Source organism: Brachypodium distachyon, chromosome 3 (assembly GCF_000005505.3).
Source record: "Brachypodium distachyon strain Bd21 chromosome 3, Brachypodium_distachyon_v3.0, whole genome shotgun sequence".
Taxonomy (NCBI): Eukaryota; Viridiplantae; Streptophyta; class Magnoliopsida; order Poales; family Poaceae; genus Brachypodium; species Brachypodium distachyon.
The window spans coordinates 52,935,798-52,951,617 of NC_016133.3; the positions used below are offsets into that span (position 1 = coordinate 52,935,798).

The 15,820-nt window shown below is 45.6% G+C and overlaps 3 protein-coding genes across 4 annotated transcripts; 1 reads left to right on the forward strand and 2 right to left on the reverse strand.

The window, feature by feature from the left end:
- Positions 1-283: 283 nt before the first annotated feature.
- Positions 284-1,309, forward strand: LOC100832650. The gene has a single exon (XM_003570092.4). The coding sequence runs from the start codon at positions 408-410 to the stop codon at positions 984-986; it is 579 nt and encodes a 192-aa protein (XP_003570140.1). The 5' UTR covers positions 284-407; the 3' UTR covers positions 987-1,309.
- Positions 1,310-3,551: 2,242 nt separating this feature from the next.
- LOC100832961 (chaperone protein DnaJ) lies at positions 3,552-5,976 on the reverse strand. The gene is made up of 6 exons (XM_003570093.4): positions 5,738-5,976; positions 4,438-4,515; positions 4,258-4,333; positions 4,043-4,116; positions 3,884-3,954; positions 3,552-3,728 (listed from the first exon to the last, which is right to left on the reverse strand). The coding sequence occupies exons 1-6, from the start codon at positions 5,768-5,770 to the stop codon at positions 3,695-3,697; spliced, it is 366 nt and encodes a 121-aa protein (XP_003570141.1). The 5' UTR covers positions 5,771-5,976; the 3' UTR covers positions 3,552-3,694.
- A 5,307-nt stretch (positions 5,977-11,283) lies between these two features.
- LOC100833273 (UDP-N-acetylglucosamine transferase subunit ALG14 homolog) lies at positions 11,284-14,360 on the reverse strand. Of its 2 annotated transcripts, none has more exons than XM_010237537.3 (5): positions 13,910-14,360; positions 12,587-12,723; positions 12,152-12,301; positions 11,973-12,070; positions 11,284-11,786 (listed from the first exon to the last, which is right to left on the reverse strand). In XM_010237537.3, exons 1-5 carry the CDS (start codon positions 14,061-14,063, stop codon positions 11,732-11,734), a joined length of 594 nt encoding a protein of 197 aa, XP_010235839.1. In that variant the 5' UTR covers positions 14,064-14,360; the 3' UTR covers positions 11,284-11,731. The 2 variants fall into 2 exon arrangements, with proteins under 2 accessions (XP_010235839.1, XP_003570142.1); XM_003570094.4 differs by having other exon boundaries at positions 11,288-11,786; positions 12,011-12,070; positions 13,910-14,356.
- Between the last annotated feature and the right edge of the window lie 1,460 nt (positions 14,361-15,820).

Here is a 15,820-nt window from a genome sequence, read left to right on the forward strand (position 1 = left end):
CTGTGGCCTGGCCCCAGATTTGTGCTACTCGTATAGAAAAACTGAATTCAAGCTATATACCCAACGGCTACGGAAAACGAAAGAGGTTCCAGCGTCTAGCCGTTCTGGACGATCTAATTCTAAACTTGAGAAATCCTCGGGCGGTTTTTAGCTGTTGCTCATCTGTCGCAGAAGATCCAGCAGAAACCACTGCGGAGCTGTACCAATGGCACTCTCGTGATAACCATGAAACTATCTGCCTTCTTTACTTACCCCCGAAACCACACGCCGTTAAAGCCCCTTTAGTACACTCCGGCGCGCCCTACCCTCTGCCTTTCTACAGCGACGGCGTGAGTTCGTAACGCATCCTTCCCATCACTCAGAGAGAGAGAAAGAGAGAGAGAGAGCAACCGCACGGAGCGGCTGAGATGAAGGCGGAGAAGGCAGCGGTGGCCGTCGGCGGCGTCGGCGACGAGTGGCGGTGCCGGAAGCACCCCGCGGCGAGATCCGGCGGCGGGGTGTGCCCGTACTGCCTCCGAGACCGGCTGCTCCGCCTCTGCCCCAACTGCGCGCGCGTGCGCCCCTGCCCCTGCACGTGCGCCGGCTCCCCTTCCTCCTCGTCCTCGGCTGCGTCCGGCGAGACCGTCGGCCGGGTCCACAGCCTCATCGAGCGGGAGCACCGAATGGCCCGGTCGCGGTCCGTCGCTGCGTCGTCCTCCGCCGCGATGGCCTCCGTCGCCGCATCCGGCGTCGGCGGGAGGCGGAAGGCGAGGATTTGGGGGTGGACGCCCTTCTGGAAGTCCGCGGCCAAGGAAGGGGAGGAGGACGAGGAGGAGAAGCTGGGGCTGGCGAGGTCGAGCTCTGTGTCCGCGACGGCCGTGGAGGCGAAGACGGTAGCAGCGAAAGCCGCGGCGGCGAAGGCACGGTGGGGCGGCTGGCACTTCCCGAGCCCAATGAAGGCGTTCAGGCACCGGAGATCGTCGGCGAGCATGCCGGAGCGGGGGTGAGATTCCTCGAGTACCAGTAGTGGGGGGTGGGTTGCTTTAGGAGGTGACTAAGTATAAATTGTTTAACTAAAATGGGGCATTAGGGGAGGATTTTCTCTTGTTCTTTTTCGCTTTTTTTGACTCGCGTGCTAATGCTATGATGATTAAACTAAATCACACTCCAAAGCCTGCGATCTGGGCGTAATGCGCGAGCAAAACACCTTTGGTGGTGGTGGTGGGCTCTGCACACGTTTTGCTTTGCCCCTTCGTGGTGTGTTTCTACTGTTTGTACCATCAAATTGGACATTTTAAGCTCCCGGTTTGATCTGCACGACTTTCTGGTACATGTTTGAGTCTGTAGTTTGAAGCATGTTCTTCTTCCATGCTTGCTTGTTATCATGGCAGCGAAGGGAGAATTGTAGAAATCCCATCGAGTGGCTTCATGGCTTTGCAGCGAAGGTCGATAGCACTTAAGCTTGAAATGGTCCCCAGAAAAATTAGCATGAGCTTGAAAGAAAAAGAGGCTAATTGCTCATTGCTCGGTTTATCCGTGGAACTAATTTACGGATGAGTACTAGGTGAGCGGGGATAGGTTGTGTGTAGTGCTGCTTTGGGTGGAGCAGGTTAGGACTTAGGACTACGCGTGATGTTCTTTGCTCGCCGACATGTGGGACCTGATGAAGCAGTGCCCACGCTGCAATGAGAAGGAAGAAGCCTTGGCCTGGTGTGCACCTGTCTCCGGCTGAGGATTTTTGCCTGCGTGCCCTCCCTTTCGTCGAGGCCAAGCTATACTGGTTCACCGGTTGATGCTCCCTCTAGCCCCCGTCTAAATCGGGCTCGCTATTTGCACTGATGGTGTGATGATTAATCAACAGTTGAAGCTTTGTCTGCGGAATCTTTCTGAGAAGATTGCAGGTTCTTCCGAAAGGCATATATGTCTCCCTTCATCACCACCAACAGTAACAAGCCTGTGATCGAGGGAAGCGCATTCGTCAACTACAGGGTACAGCGCCGGAAGCGTCCGAGAACAACGCGAGCATTCTCTTCTGGATCGACATGCTAGCGCCCCCCGCGGTAGGCGGCGCGTCCTAGTCATCTCGAAGCGGCAGAGCGGGATGTTGAGCAGGTACGAACAGAGAATTTAGCTAACGGCTGACGCAGAAGTGCAGAACAGTCCGGCGAGGTTCAAGCCTTGTTCCTGTGTGGTTCAGATATCGTTTCCTTCCGCTGATGTAAATCTAGCTTGGAAATGCCCAGGATTGCCCGGCCGGCTGAGGAAAGTTGTCCCCATAACAACGACCACCGTATTGAGCGACCATGGCTGACCACGGCCCGTCGTATGGTCCCGGGTCGCTCCATGAAAGCAGCAAAATGGACCGATGCAGCTTTTGTCCCTGAACAGAGCAATCAATTTTTACCTGCCACTCGTCCAACCTTAGGGGAGGAAAAAAGAAAAGGAGGGACAATTTCTTCTGACACTAACATGATATTGCCTTGCTCATCAAGCCTGCGGTACGTCAAAAGCCAACGCCGCTGTCCAATCGTATCGTCCATCCGTTTCCACTCGATATCGAGGCCCTACAGACCACTGGCCAGCTAAAGATCCAGATTATACGAAAACGTTTTACAGCATTTTTTTTTGTTAACAGTACTAAGTACAGCACACCGGTGTGCGATCATCTAAGCTGTGAGCCCGCTACTTTACAGGTGAATGCACTGGAGATGGTGAGCACACGTGGAGTCTCAAAAGACCCACTGCATGTTTTGTTTTATGTTTTGAAGAAAAAGGCAAAAGATTTGCCTCACTTCATTGAATATAAGAGAGTTTCAAGAACTGAGACTGGCACAAGGCCTACAGAAACAACCAAAAGACTACTCTCTCAGAAAAAATGTACCCAAGAATGGTCATAATTTAGTTACAGGATGTTTGGGTTCGGGTTCAAACAATGGTCCTAAAGCTGGTTACGGTGCTTCTACTTTCAGTTGAAAAACTAGACCAATGTTTTTCTTTCTAGTTCTTACTGCCTATACTCCAGGACAAATAACATTGGAGCAGAATTGCCCTTTGTAATCTGTAACTACCACTGAGTCACAAACTACACACAAGCTCTCCGACAAAATGCTCAATATTGTAACTCAAATCTGGTATCAGCATGGTGTACAATTGGTTGAATAGATTTAGTTACTATGCCATACCTAGACTTGCAATTGGGTGACTACGTATGCTGTTACCAAACCTTGACTATATGATCCATCCATATCATGGACATACCAGCACTTTGCTAATCTTAGCTTCCATTCCTGGCTTCCTGCGTCTATGCCTTCCTTGTGGGTGACTAACGTGGAGAGATGTATGGTATACACACCAATTTATTACTAAGTACCTAGTTTCTTCATCACAAATTTTATGATGGCACAAGGACTTTTGTTTCTGTTGTTCTAGTAAATACATGGACTTGATTGCATGATGCGGGTTCTATTTGGTTGAAAGAACGCAATATATTTCTCTTCTTTTAGCCACAATTTGTGCCAAGAAAGAACCATTTTTCAGTACTTGTGGCAAGCCAATTAGTCAACAACCAAGAGTAACGGGTTGGAAATGCAAGAATAATGGTTGCAGATTGCAAAGATGTATATCCCATAGTAATGTTACAGAAGAACAAATATGTGCAATGTGCTTCGTCTATACTAGTGAAAATGTTCTGGAACAAACAAGCTGTACCTAATGATCAGTGGGGCTCCCATTCCCTCAAATGCTGGGCCCTGGACATACGTACATTACATAACATCAACAACCAGATACGGACAAAACTCTCCAAATTATACATGCTATCAATAGTAAGCAAACCAACAAGGCATGGATCAGATCAAGCAACAGAAAACAATTAGGCATCAGAGCTCATCACAAGTGTCTTTACCATTTTGAGGAACGGTCTATTCCAAGACCATTGCAGGTAAGAATCATACCCTTAAATCTTGAAAGGTACTCCTAAAAGTAGAAGGAAAAAATGGGTAACTTAATTAAACATAAAGACATAGAATAAAATACTCGGTGTCTAGTTAAAAGAAGCTCTTACACGCGCAGTGTATTGATTGATCTCGTAACAGCCAGAGAAGTCATATTCAAGTCGTGTAATCGGATCACTTAAAACTGGAAAGACGTGATAAAAAAATATAGCAAATTAGGTAGTAGAAGTTTAATAGATGTGTATAATGGCCATCAGTTCTTATCACTAGACAGTAAAGAGGGATAAAATATCATCACTGTCTAAATAACAGCCTGGGACAGTACCTTTATAAGCTTCATTGATCTCCTGAAATTTAGCTGTGACATCATCCTCGCCCTTATGCTTGTCGGGATGCCACTTCTGGAAATGAGACACATTTACAGTGAGTTTATAGTATAATTTTCTTTGAGTAGACAATATATATATATAGTTGGTTCAAAGAAAAGGACTAAACATAAGGTTACCAAAGCTAATCTTCTATAACTCAATTTGATGGTGTCATCAGATGCATCATAATCGACCTCCAGAACTTTGTAATAGTCCTGTTTCACAGATGAACTCTATCAAGTGAATATAATGTATAAAATAAACAGGTGAGTGCAGCGCTGTAAAACTATATAAGATGGATTATGGCCACTCCCCTAATATGAATGCTGCGATAGTCCACAGGACAACAGCACAGATGACTTGTAGATAAATAGCGCATGTTAGGAGTACCCATATGATAGTCTACAGCGCATATAAATTGTAAGAAAAGAATGCTTAGCAGTTAGCAGCACTGATCGACAAAGGAATGTCCATATCACAATTACCGAACCAATATAAGTTTGAATATTTGGATGTAAATTCCTATAGTAGGTAGCAGTCGTTACTGATAACATATTCAGCTGAAGCAATAGATTTGCCCAGAAACCTACTCTCTGGGATTCAATAAAGGTTTTGCTTCAAGCACTCAGGTGCACAAACTAACTACGCAAATGAACACTGCCAATGCATCAATCAGCTTTCTGACATAACTTGGGGGTAGTTTAGGTAAGAAAGGATGATCTTACAATCAAAGACCATGTTTCAGCAAGACAGCAGAACTGACACGCCCACCCAACTCACGTTAACCGCGCCTAGCAAAAGGGGAATACTTACCAGCCTTGCAAGCTAACTCTATAGTATATACTCAAGGTAGTAATTGCTTGGTATGTAACAAAATTGTAGGTGTGATCAATGGCTGAAATGGTGTCGCGCTCATTTGGGCCTTCTGGATTTTAATTTTTTTCACTATGGATAGTAGGGGAGTCCTGCTGCATTTGTCTTCAGCATTTAGTTAACAATGAAAATAGCAAGCACTTGCACAAATTTCGTGAAGAAACATGAACAGAAAGCCATCACCCATACGCTACTTGGAGTTTGTCGATTCACCACAGGCTCTCTGCTAGCAAGGCCAAAGCAAACCAATAATACCCAACAAGAGAAAGAAATATTTCAGCACTATCCGCCTTATGTGACCAGGTACACAGAGATTAGTCAGTTCATACAAGAAAAGAAGGAACGGCCACCCACTCGCAGCAAATGAGCAAAATATCCTTTCTCTTTGAATCGGCGTTAACCCACAAAATCTAGCGTATTCTACGTGTTCGAACTAGAGCTACAGATCAATGAACGGAACTACCCGAAGCTAAAGCACTCGATCCAAAGCTGTAACACTCGATCTTTCTTAGAGAGGGCAAGGTCAACCAGAGATCATCTAGGGATCGCGGGGGGTCTGCGCACCTTGTGGAGAGACTCCTCGCTTGCTCCGTCCATGCAGCGTAACAATACATCACCCCCGGCCTCTCTTCCCCTTGCCTGTTTCTTCTCGTTTCGCTGCGCGCGTTGGGGATTCCAGGATTCGGCCTGGCGCCCGGGGGGGGGGGAGGAATCGCAGGGTGGATCGCGAGCCCGGGGTGGTTGTGGGATCGGAGGGAGTTCTTGTCCCCTCTCCTCTCCTTTTTATTTTCCTCTGTGATTTTAGGGAAAAAAAATCCGCGATGGATAAACAGAGGGAAGGTGGTGACGTGGATCCGACCCGGGCACCTGTCCTTTCGGTCCCGGTTCGGACGTTGCCTCCGTGTGTGTGGGTTGGGCTTTTCGTTTTTTAACAGAAGTTAAGGATGGCCCGTTCGCTAATTTTTTTTCTTTGAAGTATGGGCCGTTCCTTTAATGGAAAATATTTTGTTTTTTAAACAACTTTATTGATTATTTTTATTTTTTGGCAAAAGAAGATTTATTACAATTTTATAAACATGTCACTAACAACAATGTGCAAACATGCACGTTTAGGGAGTTGATAACAGCTTTTACAGGGTGATGGATTATGCGCTAACCCTGCACAACTATTGATTTATAAAAATAAAATAAATAGTTACAACTGAAAAGAACATAAACTTGGAAGATCGTCGATAAAACTAAAAACTCATTGTGGTCTTTCGAAATCAATATCTCTATATGTGTCGTCTGTATCTTGACGTTCCTTTATGTATTTGGTGACGAAGACATTATGCTTGCACTAACTAGATTAATCTCAAAGTTTCTGAAAATCCGCAAAATCTGCCCAACTTAAACAATCGGACCTAAGATGGTTGAACGTATCATGGTCGTGGATACACTTGCAAGTTGTGAAACCGCCGCACCAGGGGCAGAGGCAGAAAAAAAACTACAAGGGGGCCAGAGCGAAAAATAGAATTATAAGGGGGGACAAAACGTCAAAACACTACTAAAGCCCATAAGCAATTTCAGGGTCTTAGGGGGGGCCAGGGCCCCTGCTGCCCCCGTTGCCTCCGCCACTGCGCAGCACCGCAACTTCGTTGATAAATTGACACGGAAAAGACCAAAATCAACAAAATCATGATAACATTGAACTATCTTAGGTCAACGAAGCTGCATTGATAAATTTGAACTAAAATCAAGACAATAATTTAGAATCGGAGGGAGTATAAACTAGAGCTCTTCTATAATACTCTCTAATTAATTTAGACCGTTCGTTTCTTTCTATCTAAAGGCTCAGATTGCTTGCTACTCCTCAGTACTCCAATTTGATTATACGGAGTATCATAAAGGGACAAAAACGTAATCCAACTAGTGATATAATCGAGAAAAATAAAGAAAACATGTCAACCTGCGGCCGGTGAGGGCATGGAGGAGGGCGGCGGCGCAGACAGGGAGGAGAGCACGCGGGCGGCCTGGGAGGAGGAAGCTGGGAGGAGGCAGCGGCCGGCGTTGAGGAAGGCCAGGTGCACGGCCTTGGAGGAGGGTGGCGCCCGGCGAGGTCAGGGAGGAAGGCGGCCAACGCGGTATTTTTTTTCACTAATAATGCCAAATGTCTAAAATGCCCTTGCCTAATACTCTGTGAACTAACGCTATGTGAACGCGCGCAGCAATGCACGACTAGTAACATGATCCTCATTTCTCAGTGTACCAAAAGAAAAACAAGGTATTCCTGATCCTGTCAAGGCTGAGCTGAACCGAAATAAAGATGTTGAAATGTATTGTAAATAAATCATTTCGACCAGGTCCACTCACAAAGTGAATAAAACATTCCAATTCAAGCCGCGTTAATAAGATAAACAAAATGGGTTGGATATGTGGAATGCTGCTAGCTGGTTCTTGGAAAACTAAAAATCAAATAAATGACAAGTTATCATTATCAATACAAGTTCTGTAATGTCGACACATACGGGATCATCAATAGCAATATCGAAGATTCAAAAAAAAAATCAATAGCAATATCGAACAAATGTTGTGTGCAACATAACTACACAATCTCTGTCATGCTAAGCGAGCCATGAAGAATTTGGTCCAATCTATCTCCATGCAGACGACTGTACTAGTGACGGGGCGAGAAGAAGACTGGTTGTCGTCCACCTCTTGTATCGTCCCAGTCTGTAGATTGGCAATGTAGCCGTGGCGGTGGGCGAGCATGATAAGCAGCTTGCCGCACCCCCCTCCCAAGCAAACGGATCGACCTTGTTGGGGCTGCTGATCCAGTATTGGTTTTAGGTCGATCAGCCCGGTGCGCGGCCAGTCTTGTACTCCATGGCCTGCTGCCGGTCGTGTCCAAATCTCTACCAGCTGGAGGCCTGCGTCATACAAGCAGAGCGACAAGAGCTTCCCGTCGGTGGTGGTAGCAAGGCGGCACCCGCCGCGCTGGACGTTGAGATCGGCGTGATCAGGCCAAGGGCTCACGGGGCTCGTGAGCTTGGTCGAGGAGACGCGGCCGGTCTCGGCGTCGACGGCAAGGACGTGGAAGCAGGAAGACTCGCAGAAGAGCCAGTACGCTGCGCCCTGGCACACGACGGCGTCCCCGTGCATGACGAACCCCGGCGGCACCCTGCTTGAGCACTTGGTAGGCGCGTTCCAGCTCGGCTGGCCAGACACGAAGGTGTGGAGGTCGTAGCCCGTCCCGTCCTTCCCAAGAACGATCATAAGCACTTTGAAGAAGGACGACGACGACGACGATGGCGGGAGCTGCCGGAAGTCCGCGCTGGTAAGAACGGCATGGCCTACGCAGCACAAGTACCATTCGAACGGGGGCAGCACGTGGCATGTGCCGGCGAGCAGACTGCACACGGCCAGCACCCTCGGTGCATGGATGCGGTTCAAGAGCCTCAAACTCAGGAGTAGGAGGCCGTCGTGCGACGTCAGCGGGTACACGCAGGCGGCGGGGAGGCCGGCTGCGTCGGGGACAAAGGAGCTGAGCAAGCGGCTACCGTCCGCTAGGGCCGATCTTGGGCCCGGGAGGAAGGAGATCGCCTCGTGATCTCCGCGGTTCAGCTTCTTGGGGACGAAAAAACCGAGGAGGGAGTAGGCGGAGTCCGGCCAGCGGCGGCGGAGGAACGAGGGGTTGGCGACGAGGGCGCGCCAACACCTGCACACGGCGGCGCAGCGGAGGAGCGAGGGCGCGTCCGGCACGCGCGCGAGGATCTCTAGGATGACGTCGTCGGGGAGCGCGTCCGCGGCCGGCATCGAGTTTTTGCTGCAACTTGAGATCAGCTTCGTCCGTTGGGCTCTCGCCGGAAGTTCTCGCTCACGCTCACGGAAATGTTCTTTTCGTTTTTCTCGTCTTGGTGTTACAATTCACGGTCTGCCCTTGCTTATATACGGTGTCAGGGACAGACTCGCGCACGGCACACACACACGTACAAGAGTCCGAGTCAGTGTCCGACACAAGCATAAACTGGCAGCGTCCGACACAAGCATAAACTTGCCTAACTTGACTAACCTACCAGTCCAACAGGAATCCGTTTCCTATGCGGGAGGAAGGTCGACTCTCGTCGTGTGGTCAAATCAGAAAATTTTCAACTAGACAACCTCTTTTCGCAGGATATAGTTGGTGTCAACAAGTGGACGGGGTTTTATATCGGGATTTCGTCGCCAGAAGAATATGTGATTTTTATTTATTAATTAACAAGGGTATGGCGATTTTTAAGTTTCTGAGTTTTAAGCAAAACGTTTTACTCCCTAAATTGATGAGTGATACCTGTTGGATGAAGATCTGAGGGTCATCTTCACTCTCTCCTCTTCGACATGATATCTTCGGATTAAGATCCGACGGTCAAGCACGGCAACTGATGTATAACTAAAAATCAATCAACTTTTCAATATTAATCAAAAGAGCGGCAACAATCTCGTCTTGCAAAATTAGCAATCTGATCTGGCCCGTGGCCGATCTAGCATGAAGACAAATTTTGAGTTCTACCCATGTTTGCAACAGTATGGCAAACACAGTTTTGGTCCCTGCTAATCTTGGAGATACAGTCTCCTTTGTTTTTAAGGACATCCACGACATGCAGTTTATAATATCTCTCGAACATATCAAATAAACATGTTGGCAGTGCATAATGTGTCTATCGGATTCCGAGTCAAAAGATAATATGCCCTGAACGACCAAAAGCTCATGTTGAACAATGGTGAGATGAAACATTCTCTCTATTGGTTATTTATCTAGCTAATAAGCTAAACAATATCAGTCTAAGTCACGAAATTAGGTGGTGTGTGATAGGTGATGTCCATGAAAATGTGATAATCCCGCCCATTCATGACATTAAACAGAGTAACTAAAATCCAAATAAAGACCAACAAGAAAACAAGTGCGGGTAAAATTACTTGGCCAATTACTTACCTTATGGAGATTTAGCAATGGCGAACTATAATTTAATCTGAACTTCGAGTCAGGGACTGAATTAAGCTGAATTCGGTAACGCGTTGTAGCATTTGAATTTATAGTTTCCGGAATAGACACATCTAGTGTCCTTTTCTCACTGGCCTGGACATATCTGCTTTTGAATTTATAATTTCCGGATTAAATACATTATGTGTCCTTCCTTCATCGGACTAGAATTATTTTACATTTATCACCGATAGCTTGCCGGAATAGTCAATCTATGCCTTAAGTATGTCCGAATGTTGATTTGACAATAGGGAAAGCAAAGATCCAAAGGTAAGCACCATAAACCAAAGAAACTCTACGAACAAGGTTTATTCAAATTGAACCCTCTGTCAAGTCAACTATCTCATGTCGCCATCTTGGCGCTGCGAGGTGGGGGGTATCTCTGGTCCTCCTAGACGATTTGAGAAGTTTTTAGTTTTAGAGTCTTGTGATCTCCATCGGCAAGACTACGACGGAGGGTGTGATGCCGTCGAGAATAAAGGTACTCTGGTTCTTCCTCTACTGCGATGTGGTGCCTTTTTGGACAATGCCATAGGGATAGAGAGTTTCACTCACCACGGATTCGATGTGTCCGATCATGTGGATTTTGAGTGTGTGTTCTCATAGATCCGTTCATATGGACTTGATGAGTCTTTGTCAGCGTGGCATGATGCTTTTGTCAGTCTAATCTTTTGTGGCTTTGGAGTCATTCTCTGGCGTCTCATTAAGATCTTGTGGTTCGATGATCTGCACCTTAAGGTACTCAAGTTCGTGCAGGGATACGAATGGCGATGTTGCCACTCCAGTCTTTTTGCTGAAGCTTGAAGAATATTTCGTGTTGGAAAGATTGATACAATAGAGAATATGTTTTCGAGAGATTTCATTGTAATTCTTAATCATAAGGGTTATTTTGTAGTTTCTTGTGTGTATGATCCGAGGCACTGTACCCACAATGGTTTCCGATTTTGAATAGTTAGATGTGTTTTTTTTATTACAAAAGTTAAGGTCTGGTAACACAACATCCTGGAAAAAAAAAGGATAACACCGTAACAGGTAAGATTGCAGAGAAGGAAAGAAACACGTGATGTAAAGCAAAATTCCAATTTTAACGAAGGCCAAGTGGCCAACACAGTTACTGATATATTGTGGCGGGAATTTACTGAATTAGTTTACACTTGGACTGTACAGGTAACAGGGTATATCTGAGTGAACCAATAGACACTCTCACAGAGTTTGAAGTAAGAATTTTGAGTATGTATGAAAGTTGCAACTTGCAATCCTATGCCAAAAAAGCTAAAAGATACTGCAATTCGGTTAAACAGGCGTGCGGCCAACTGCAGGGGGTGTCACTCATTCTGCTACACATGTATATTTGTCTAGTTGTACAGATACAGTCAGCATGTTCAAAAACATCTCAGTCGAAAAGATGTAGTCCCAATATAACCTACAGGTGAATCTTCACATTAAACGACCGGCATATTGTGCTCTAGGGTATTTTTGTTGCAGCTGGGTCCACTGCACAAAGAACTGATCTGATATCCTTAGCTTGTACAACAACAAACCACTCAAGGAAAGCTTCTTCACTCTTGCAATACTTTCAATGTAGAAAATGGAGGACCATCCCAAACCAAGCACCTGCAAGAATAGAGCAATCCAGAACTCAATAGAAAATTGAAAGTACTGGCAAAAATCAGTGTGATTATTGTGTCTATGGCAACAATTTTTAGACATAGAATTATGGCAATAATGACCCCTACTCTCCTAGTCTATGTTCACGATAAACAAGAAGATAATACAGGTTTATAGTGCATCAAGCATTACTCTTCCATGAGCGCATACAACATGGGATGTGCAGCTACCTTCAGAAGGAAAGCTGATGCGCATAGAGGAATGCACGTCCCTGGACCATTGCAAAATATCTGCAGGGGTTATTGCAGGCAGTTATTATAATTGCGCTCATGCAGCAATAGTGGGTGTTAACAAGTTTGAGTAGTGCGCACCACTTGTGGTCTGATTCTTATTATTAGCCACAGAGCATGGAGAACAGCAAGCAACGTTGTTGCAATGGAGGTGATGTAAGATTGACCTACTTCACGACTACGGTATATCTGCATGAACTGCGCATTCTTGATAATCTTCTCTCCCTCACCCTGAAATGTATCATTAGAGTGAGTCGTACTCCAAATTGGAACTAGTTACAAAAAGTCTAGCATTTGATAATTCAAATATAAAGATGTCAATTGGTGGCTGCAATCGGTAACGTCATTGCCACCACATATTGGACTTGACGTAAATGTTTGCAATGAAAGAGACTAAAAGGTGGTTTAATTTGACAAAAATGGTGGAATGATTATATTTCAAACATGCAGAGTTTTTTGCAATGCACAGGAGTTGTGCTAGTGATAATTCAATGTAGCAAGAAAATTGACCCCCACCTGAATCAGAGACTTCTCATAGACCTGTGCCTTCTGAAGGCTCATGCTGTCAGTAAGTGCAGCCACATAGTACCTTGGTGTAAACCTATCCTTCTGAAGCTCGGTTATAATATTCATCATTTCTGCAGTATGCCCTCCTGCAAAAGGAACACAAAAATATACACATGAACATAATGCTACTTCTTTTGTGGTGATTTATATTGCATAAAGTACAACGTAATGCTTTGAAGAGTGTGGAAGGCTAAGTGCGGAGTAAAATAGCAATACTTTCAATGAATATGCTAACTGACACTTCCGGTTAAACTTATATGAGTATACAATGTTAATAACAGAAACTGCTACTCCCTCCGATCCATATTACTTGTCTCAAATTTGCCCAAATATGGATGTATCTATGTTTAAAAAGCGTCTAGACACATGTAATATTTCGACAAGTAATTCCGGCCGGAGGGAGTACTTACAACTCTATGGTAAAAGCTAAAAGAAGTGACCTCCAAATCCTGACGAGTGTTAGTTGACAGCAGATTGGATGCTGTATTTCATCAGAGTTACGCAAGGAGCACATTTTTGCATGTCTAAATTGATACCATATATAAGCTGACTGACAAACAACCTCGAGTCTCTCAGAATTTGAATTTCACATGTTCTAAATATGGTGGTTTGATCTGTCCGGTGAATGACCAGCATGGCATGGATAATACCGAGTGGTTTTATCCTGGGTGAAGTTTGTGATATTTGTGCCTAAAAATATCCTTTGAAGCAACGAATTTGGTAGCACAAGTGATGCTTATAGAGCAACATATACCATTGGGCAATAAGATACTCCCCCCTTTCCTAAATATAAGATGTTCTAGCTTTGTCTAGGTTAAACTTCTTAAAGTTTGACCGAGTTTATAGAAAAATCCACCAGCATCTAAAACTCCAAATTAATTTTCATTAAATCTGTCATGATATATATATCTTCATCATATACTTATTTCGTATTGTAAACATTAGTACTACTTTTTTCTACAAGTTTTATCAAACTTTAAGAAGTTTGACTTAGTACAAAGGTAGAACAATTTATATTTAGAAACGTAGCAGCTGTGTAGTATAGCAGTAGCATTGGAAATTTGTTCCGAGAAGGCAGAACAGCCGCAGCACGACTGCAGAAATGGTGGCCTTGGCCCTTGGGTAAGAGAATAACATCTATCGTGGTTAATCCCGCAATTTGTACCTAGGTAGTAAGTATGGGTGTCTCAGTGCAACTCGAGGCATGCCTTTCGGATATTGTTCTCCATAGTAAAATCGATCAGTTTTATTTGACGGACAAGACGTACTCACCGGACCCGAGGACGATGAGACACCGCAAGCCGGCGGCACGAGGCCTCGTTGGCGGTAGGCCGCTGCGGCAAAGCACATAGGCAAAGCGTACGGCGAGCAAGGATGCGAGTACTGGAATAGCACAGCATGCCGCTGCGAAGGCGTCGAGCCCCATGTCTCAGTCGGAACGGCGGAGACAGGGTACAGATCTGCGCCGAGCGGAGGATCTGAGACGGCCCACGGGCGTAGGACCCAGTAGGGCAAGGTAGGGCGGCCGCCCTACCTTGATTTTTGCCTCAGTTGCGAATTGGGGAGCTCGTGGGGGTGAGGGGGAGAAACGGTCGGGAGCGAGAGAATCGAAGGGGAGATCAACCGGCGGTGGCGGCACTCGCGCGAGGAGGAAGACGAGCGACGGAGCGAGGGGGCTGGCCCAGCTGTGGCGCCGGCAGAGAGATGGGCCGGAAGTAGCGAGGGGTGCGGCCCACGAAGGAAAAGAAATGAAAAGGCGGAAGGGAGTGGCTGAATTTCGTAGGAAAGAGGCGGCGGAAGAGAAATTAGGTTTTTGAGTTAGATCTTCGCCGGAATCCGCAACTTCCTCTCGTTTTCTGCCGCCATTTTGGCTTTGTGAGGTGGGGGGACATTGGGTCCTGATATACACATCCAGAAGTGCTTATTATTATGAGTCGTGTGTTACTTATCGGCAACGCTGTGGTGGAGAACGTGATACCGTTCACGTTCGGTGCATCTGATCATGCGGATTTTGAGTTTGTGTTCTCACAGATCCGTTCATACGGATTTGAAGAGTTTATTTCAGTGTGTCACGATGATTTTCTCGGGTATGGTCTTGTGTGGATTTGGATTATTTTTTTCATGTTTTGATGAAAAACTCATGGTTTGATGACCTATACTTTTAGGAGAACATCGCCGGACCAAGTACGTTCAACGCTCATGGCTTTCCGTCTCTTTGGATGGCGACTCAAGGGGCTTTTTGAAACCTTTGAAGGTAGTCAACTTCGTCTAGGGGTATGAGTGACAGCATTGTTGTTCAAGTCTAGTTATAGTTTATTTACCGAAACATCGACAAATTTTCGTGTTGCAAAGATAGATATCATGGAGAAAATGTCTTGAAGAGATTCCATTATAATTCTTACTTATAATAGGAGTTGTTTTGTGATTTCTTGGGTCTATGATCCAAAACATTGTACTTGTAACGATTACGGAGTTTGAATAAAGTTACAGGTTATTTTTAAAAAAGAGATAGTAGGAGTATATGAGCTCTGGCCTGTGTGAAAAACAAATGGTCTTAAAACAAACTCATCTAATCTGCTCCCTCCATTCTTAAACTTTGTACTAAATCTGGTACGAGTAATATGCGTCGGAAGGACTAGTATTTTCGTGTTGCAAAAGTTGCAAGAAACATTTTCAATTAAGCGGACCATTTTTCCGCTGCCGGCGTGTCACCTATCCGTCTCTTTTTCCCTTTGCCGTCCCTCTCATTGTCTATCTCTTTCTTTATGTCTTTCCCTCTACGCCGTAGGTTCTCTCCCCGCGCCCAGGAGCGGACCAACGCCAAAGGCAACCCGTGCTATAGCCTTGGGCTTGGAACCAAAACACAACTAAACTCGTCTCTTTGGCTCCCTCCTGTTTGGTCCAATTCTCAACTGAACCCAAATATATGGTTTTAGGCTGTATTTTTCTTTTTACATTCTAAAATTTTAAATACTATAGCAATTATGAAAATCCTACGCACAATCGTGGTCTGGGAAAAAAAATTCACTGGGCAAGAAAACTGGCCCAGGATGCTCCAAAAAAGGGCCCTACACGCACACGAATGAACCAATCGCGTGACCCATCCACGTACTGGGAGTCTGGGACCGCTTTCTTGGAGAAAAACACCATGGGGGCAAATGCGCGGGCAAAAAATCGCTCCAC

Bases quoted from the DNA above. Each gene is read 5' to 3' on its own strand.
- LOC100832650 (XM_003570092.4), top strand. From the start codon at position 408: ATGAAGGCGGAGAAGGCAGCGGTGGCCGTCGGCGGCGTCGGCGACGAG.
- LOC100832961 (XM_003570093.4), bottom strand. From the start codon at position 5,770: ATGGACGGAGCAAGCGAGGAGTCTCTCCACAAG. The intron at 4,516-5,737 runs GTGCGCAGACCC...TCTGTGAAACAG, and splicing joins GCGAGGAGTCTCTCCACAAG to GACTATTACAAAGTTCTGGA. The intron at 4,334-4,437 runs GTAACCTTATGT...TCTCATTTCCAG, and splicing joins GTTATAGAAGATTAGCTTTG to AAGTGGCATCCCGACAAGCA.
- LOC100833273 (XM_003570094.4), bottom strand. From the start codon at position 14,063: ATGGGGCTCGACGCCTTCGCAGCGGCATGCTGTGCTATTCCAGTACTC. The intron at 12,724-13,909 runs GTGAGTACGTCT...TTCCTTTTGCAG, and splicing joins TCTCATCGTCCTCGGGTCCG to GAGGGCATACTGCAGAAATG. The intron at 12,302-12,586 runs GTGGGGGTCAAT...GATACATTTCAG, and splicing joins ATGAGAAGTCTCTGATTCAG to GGTGAGGGAGAGAAGATTAT.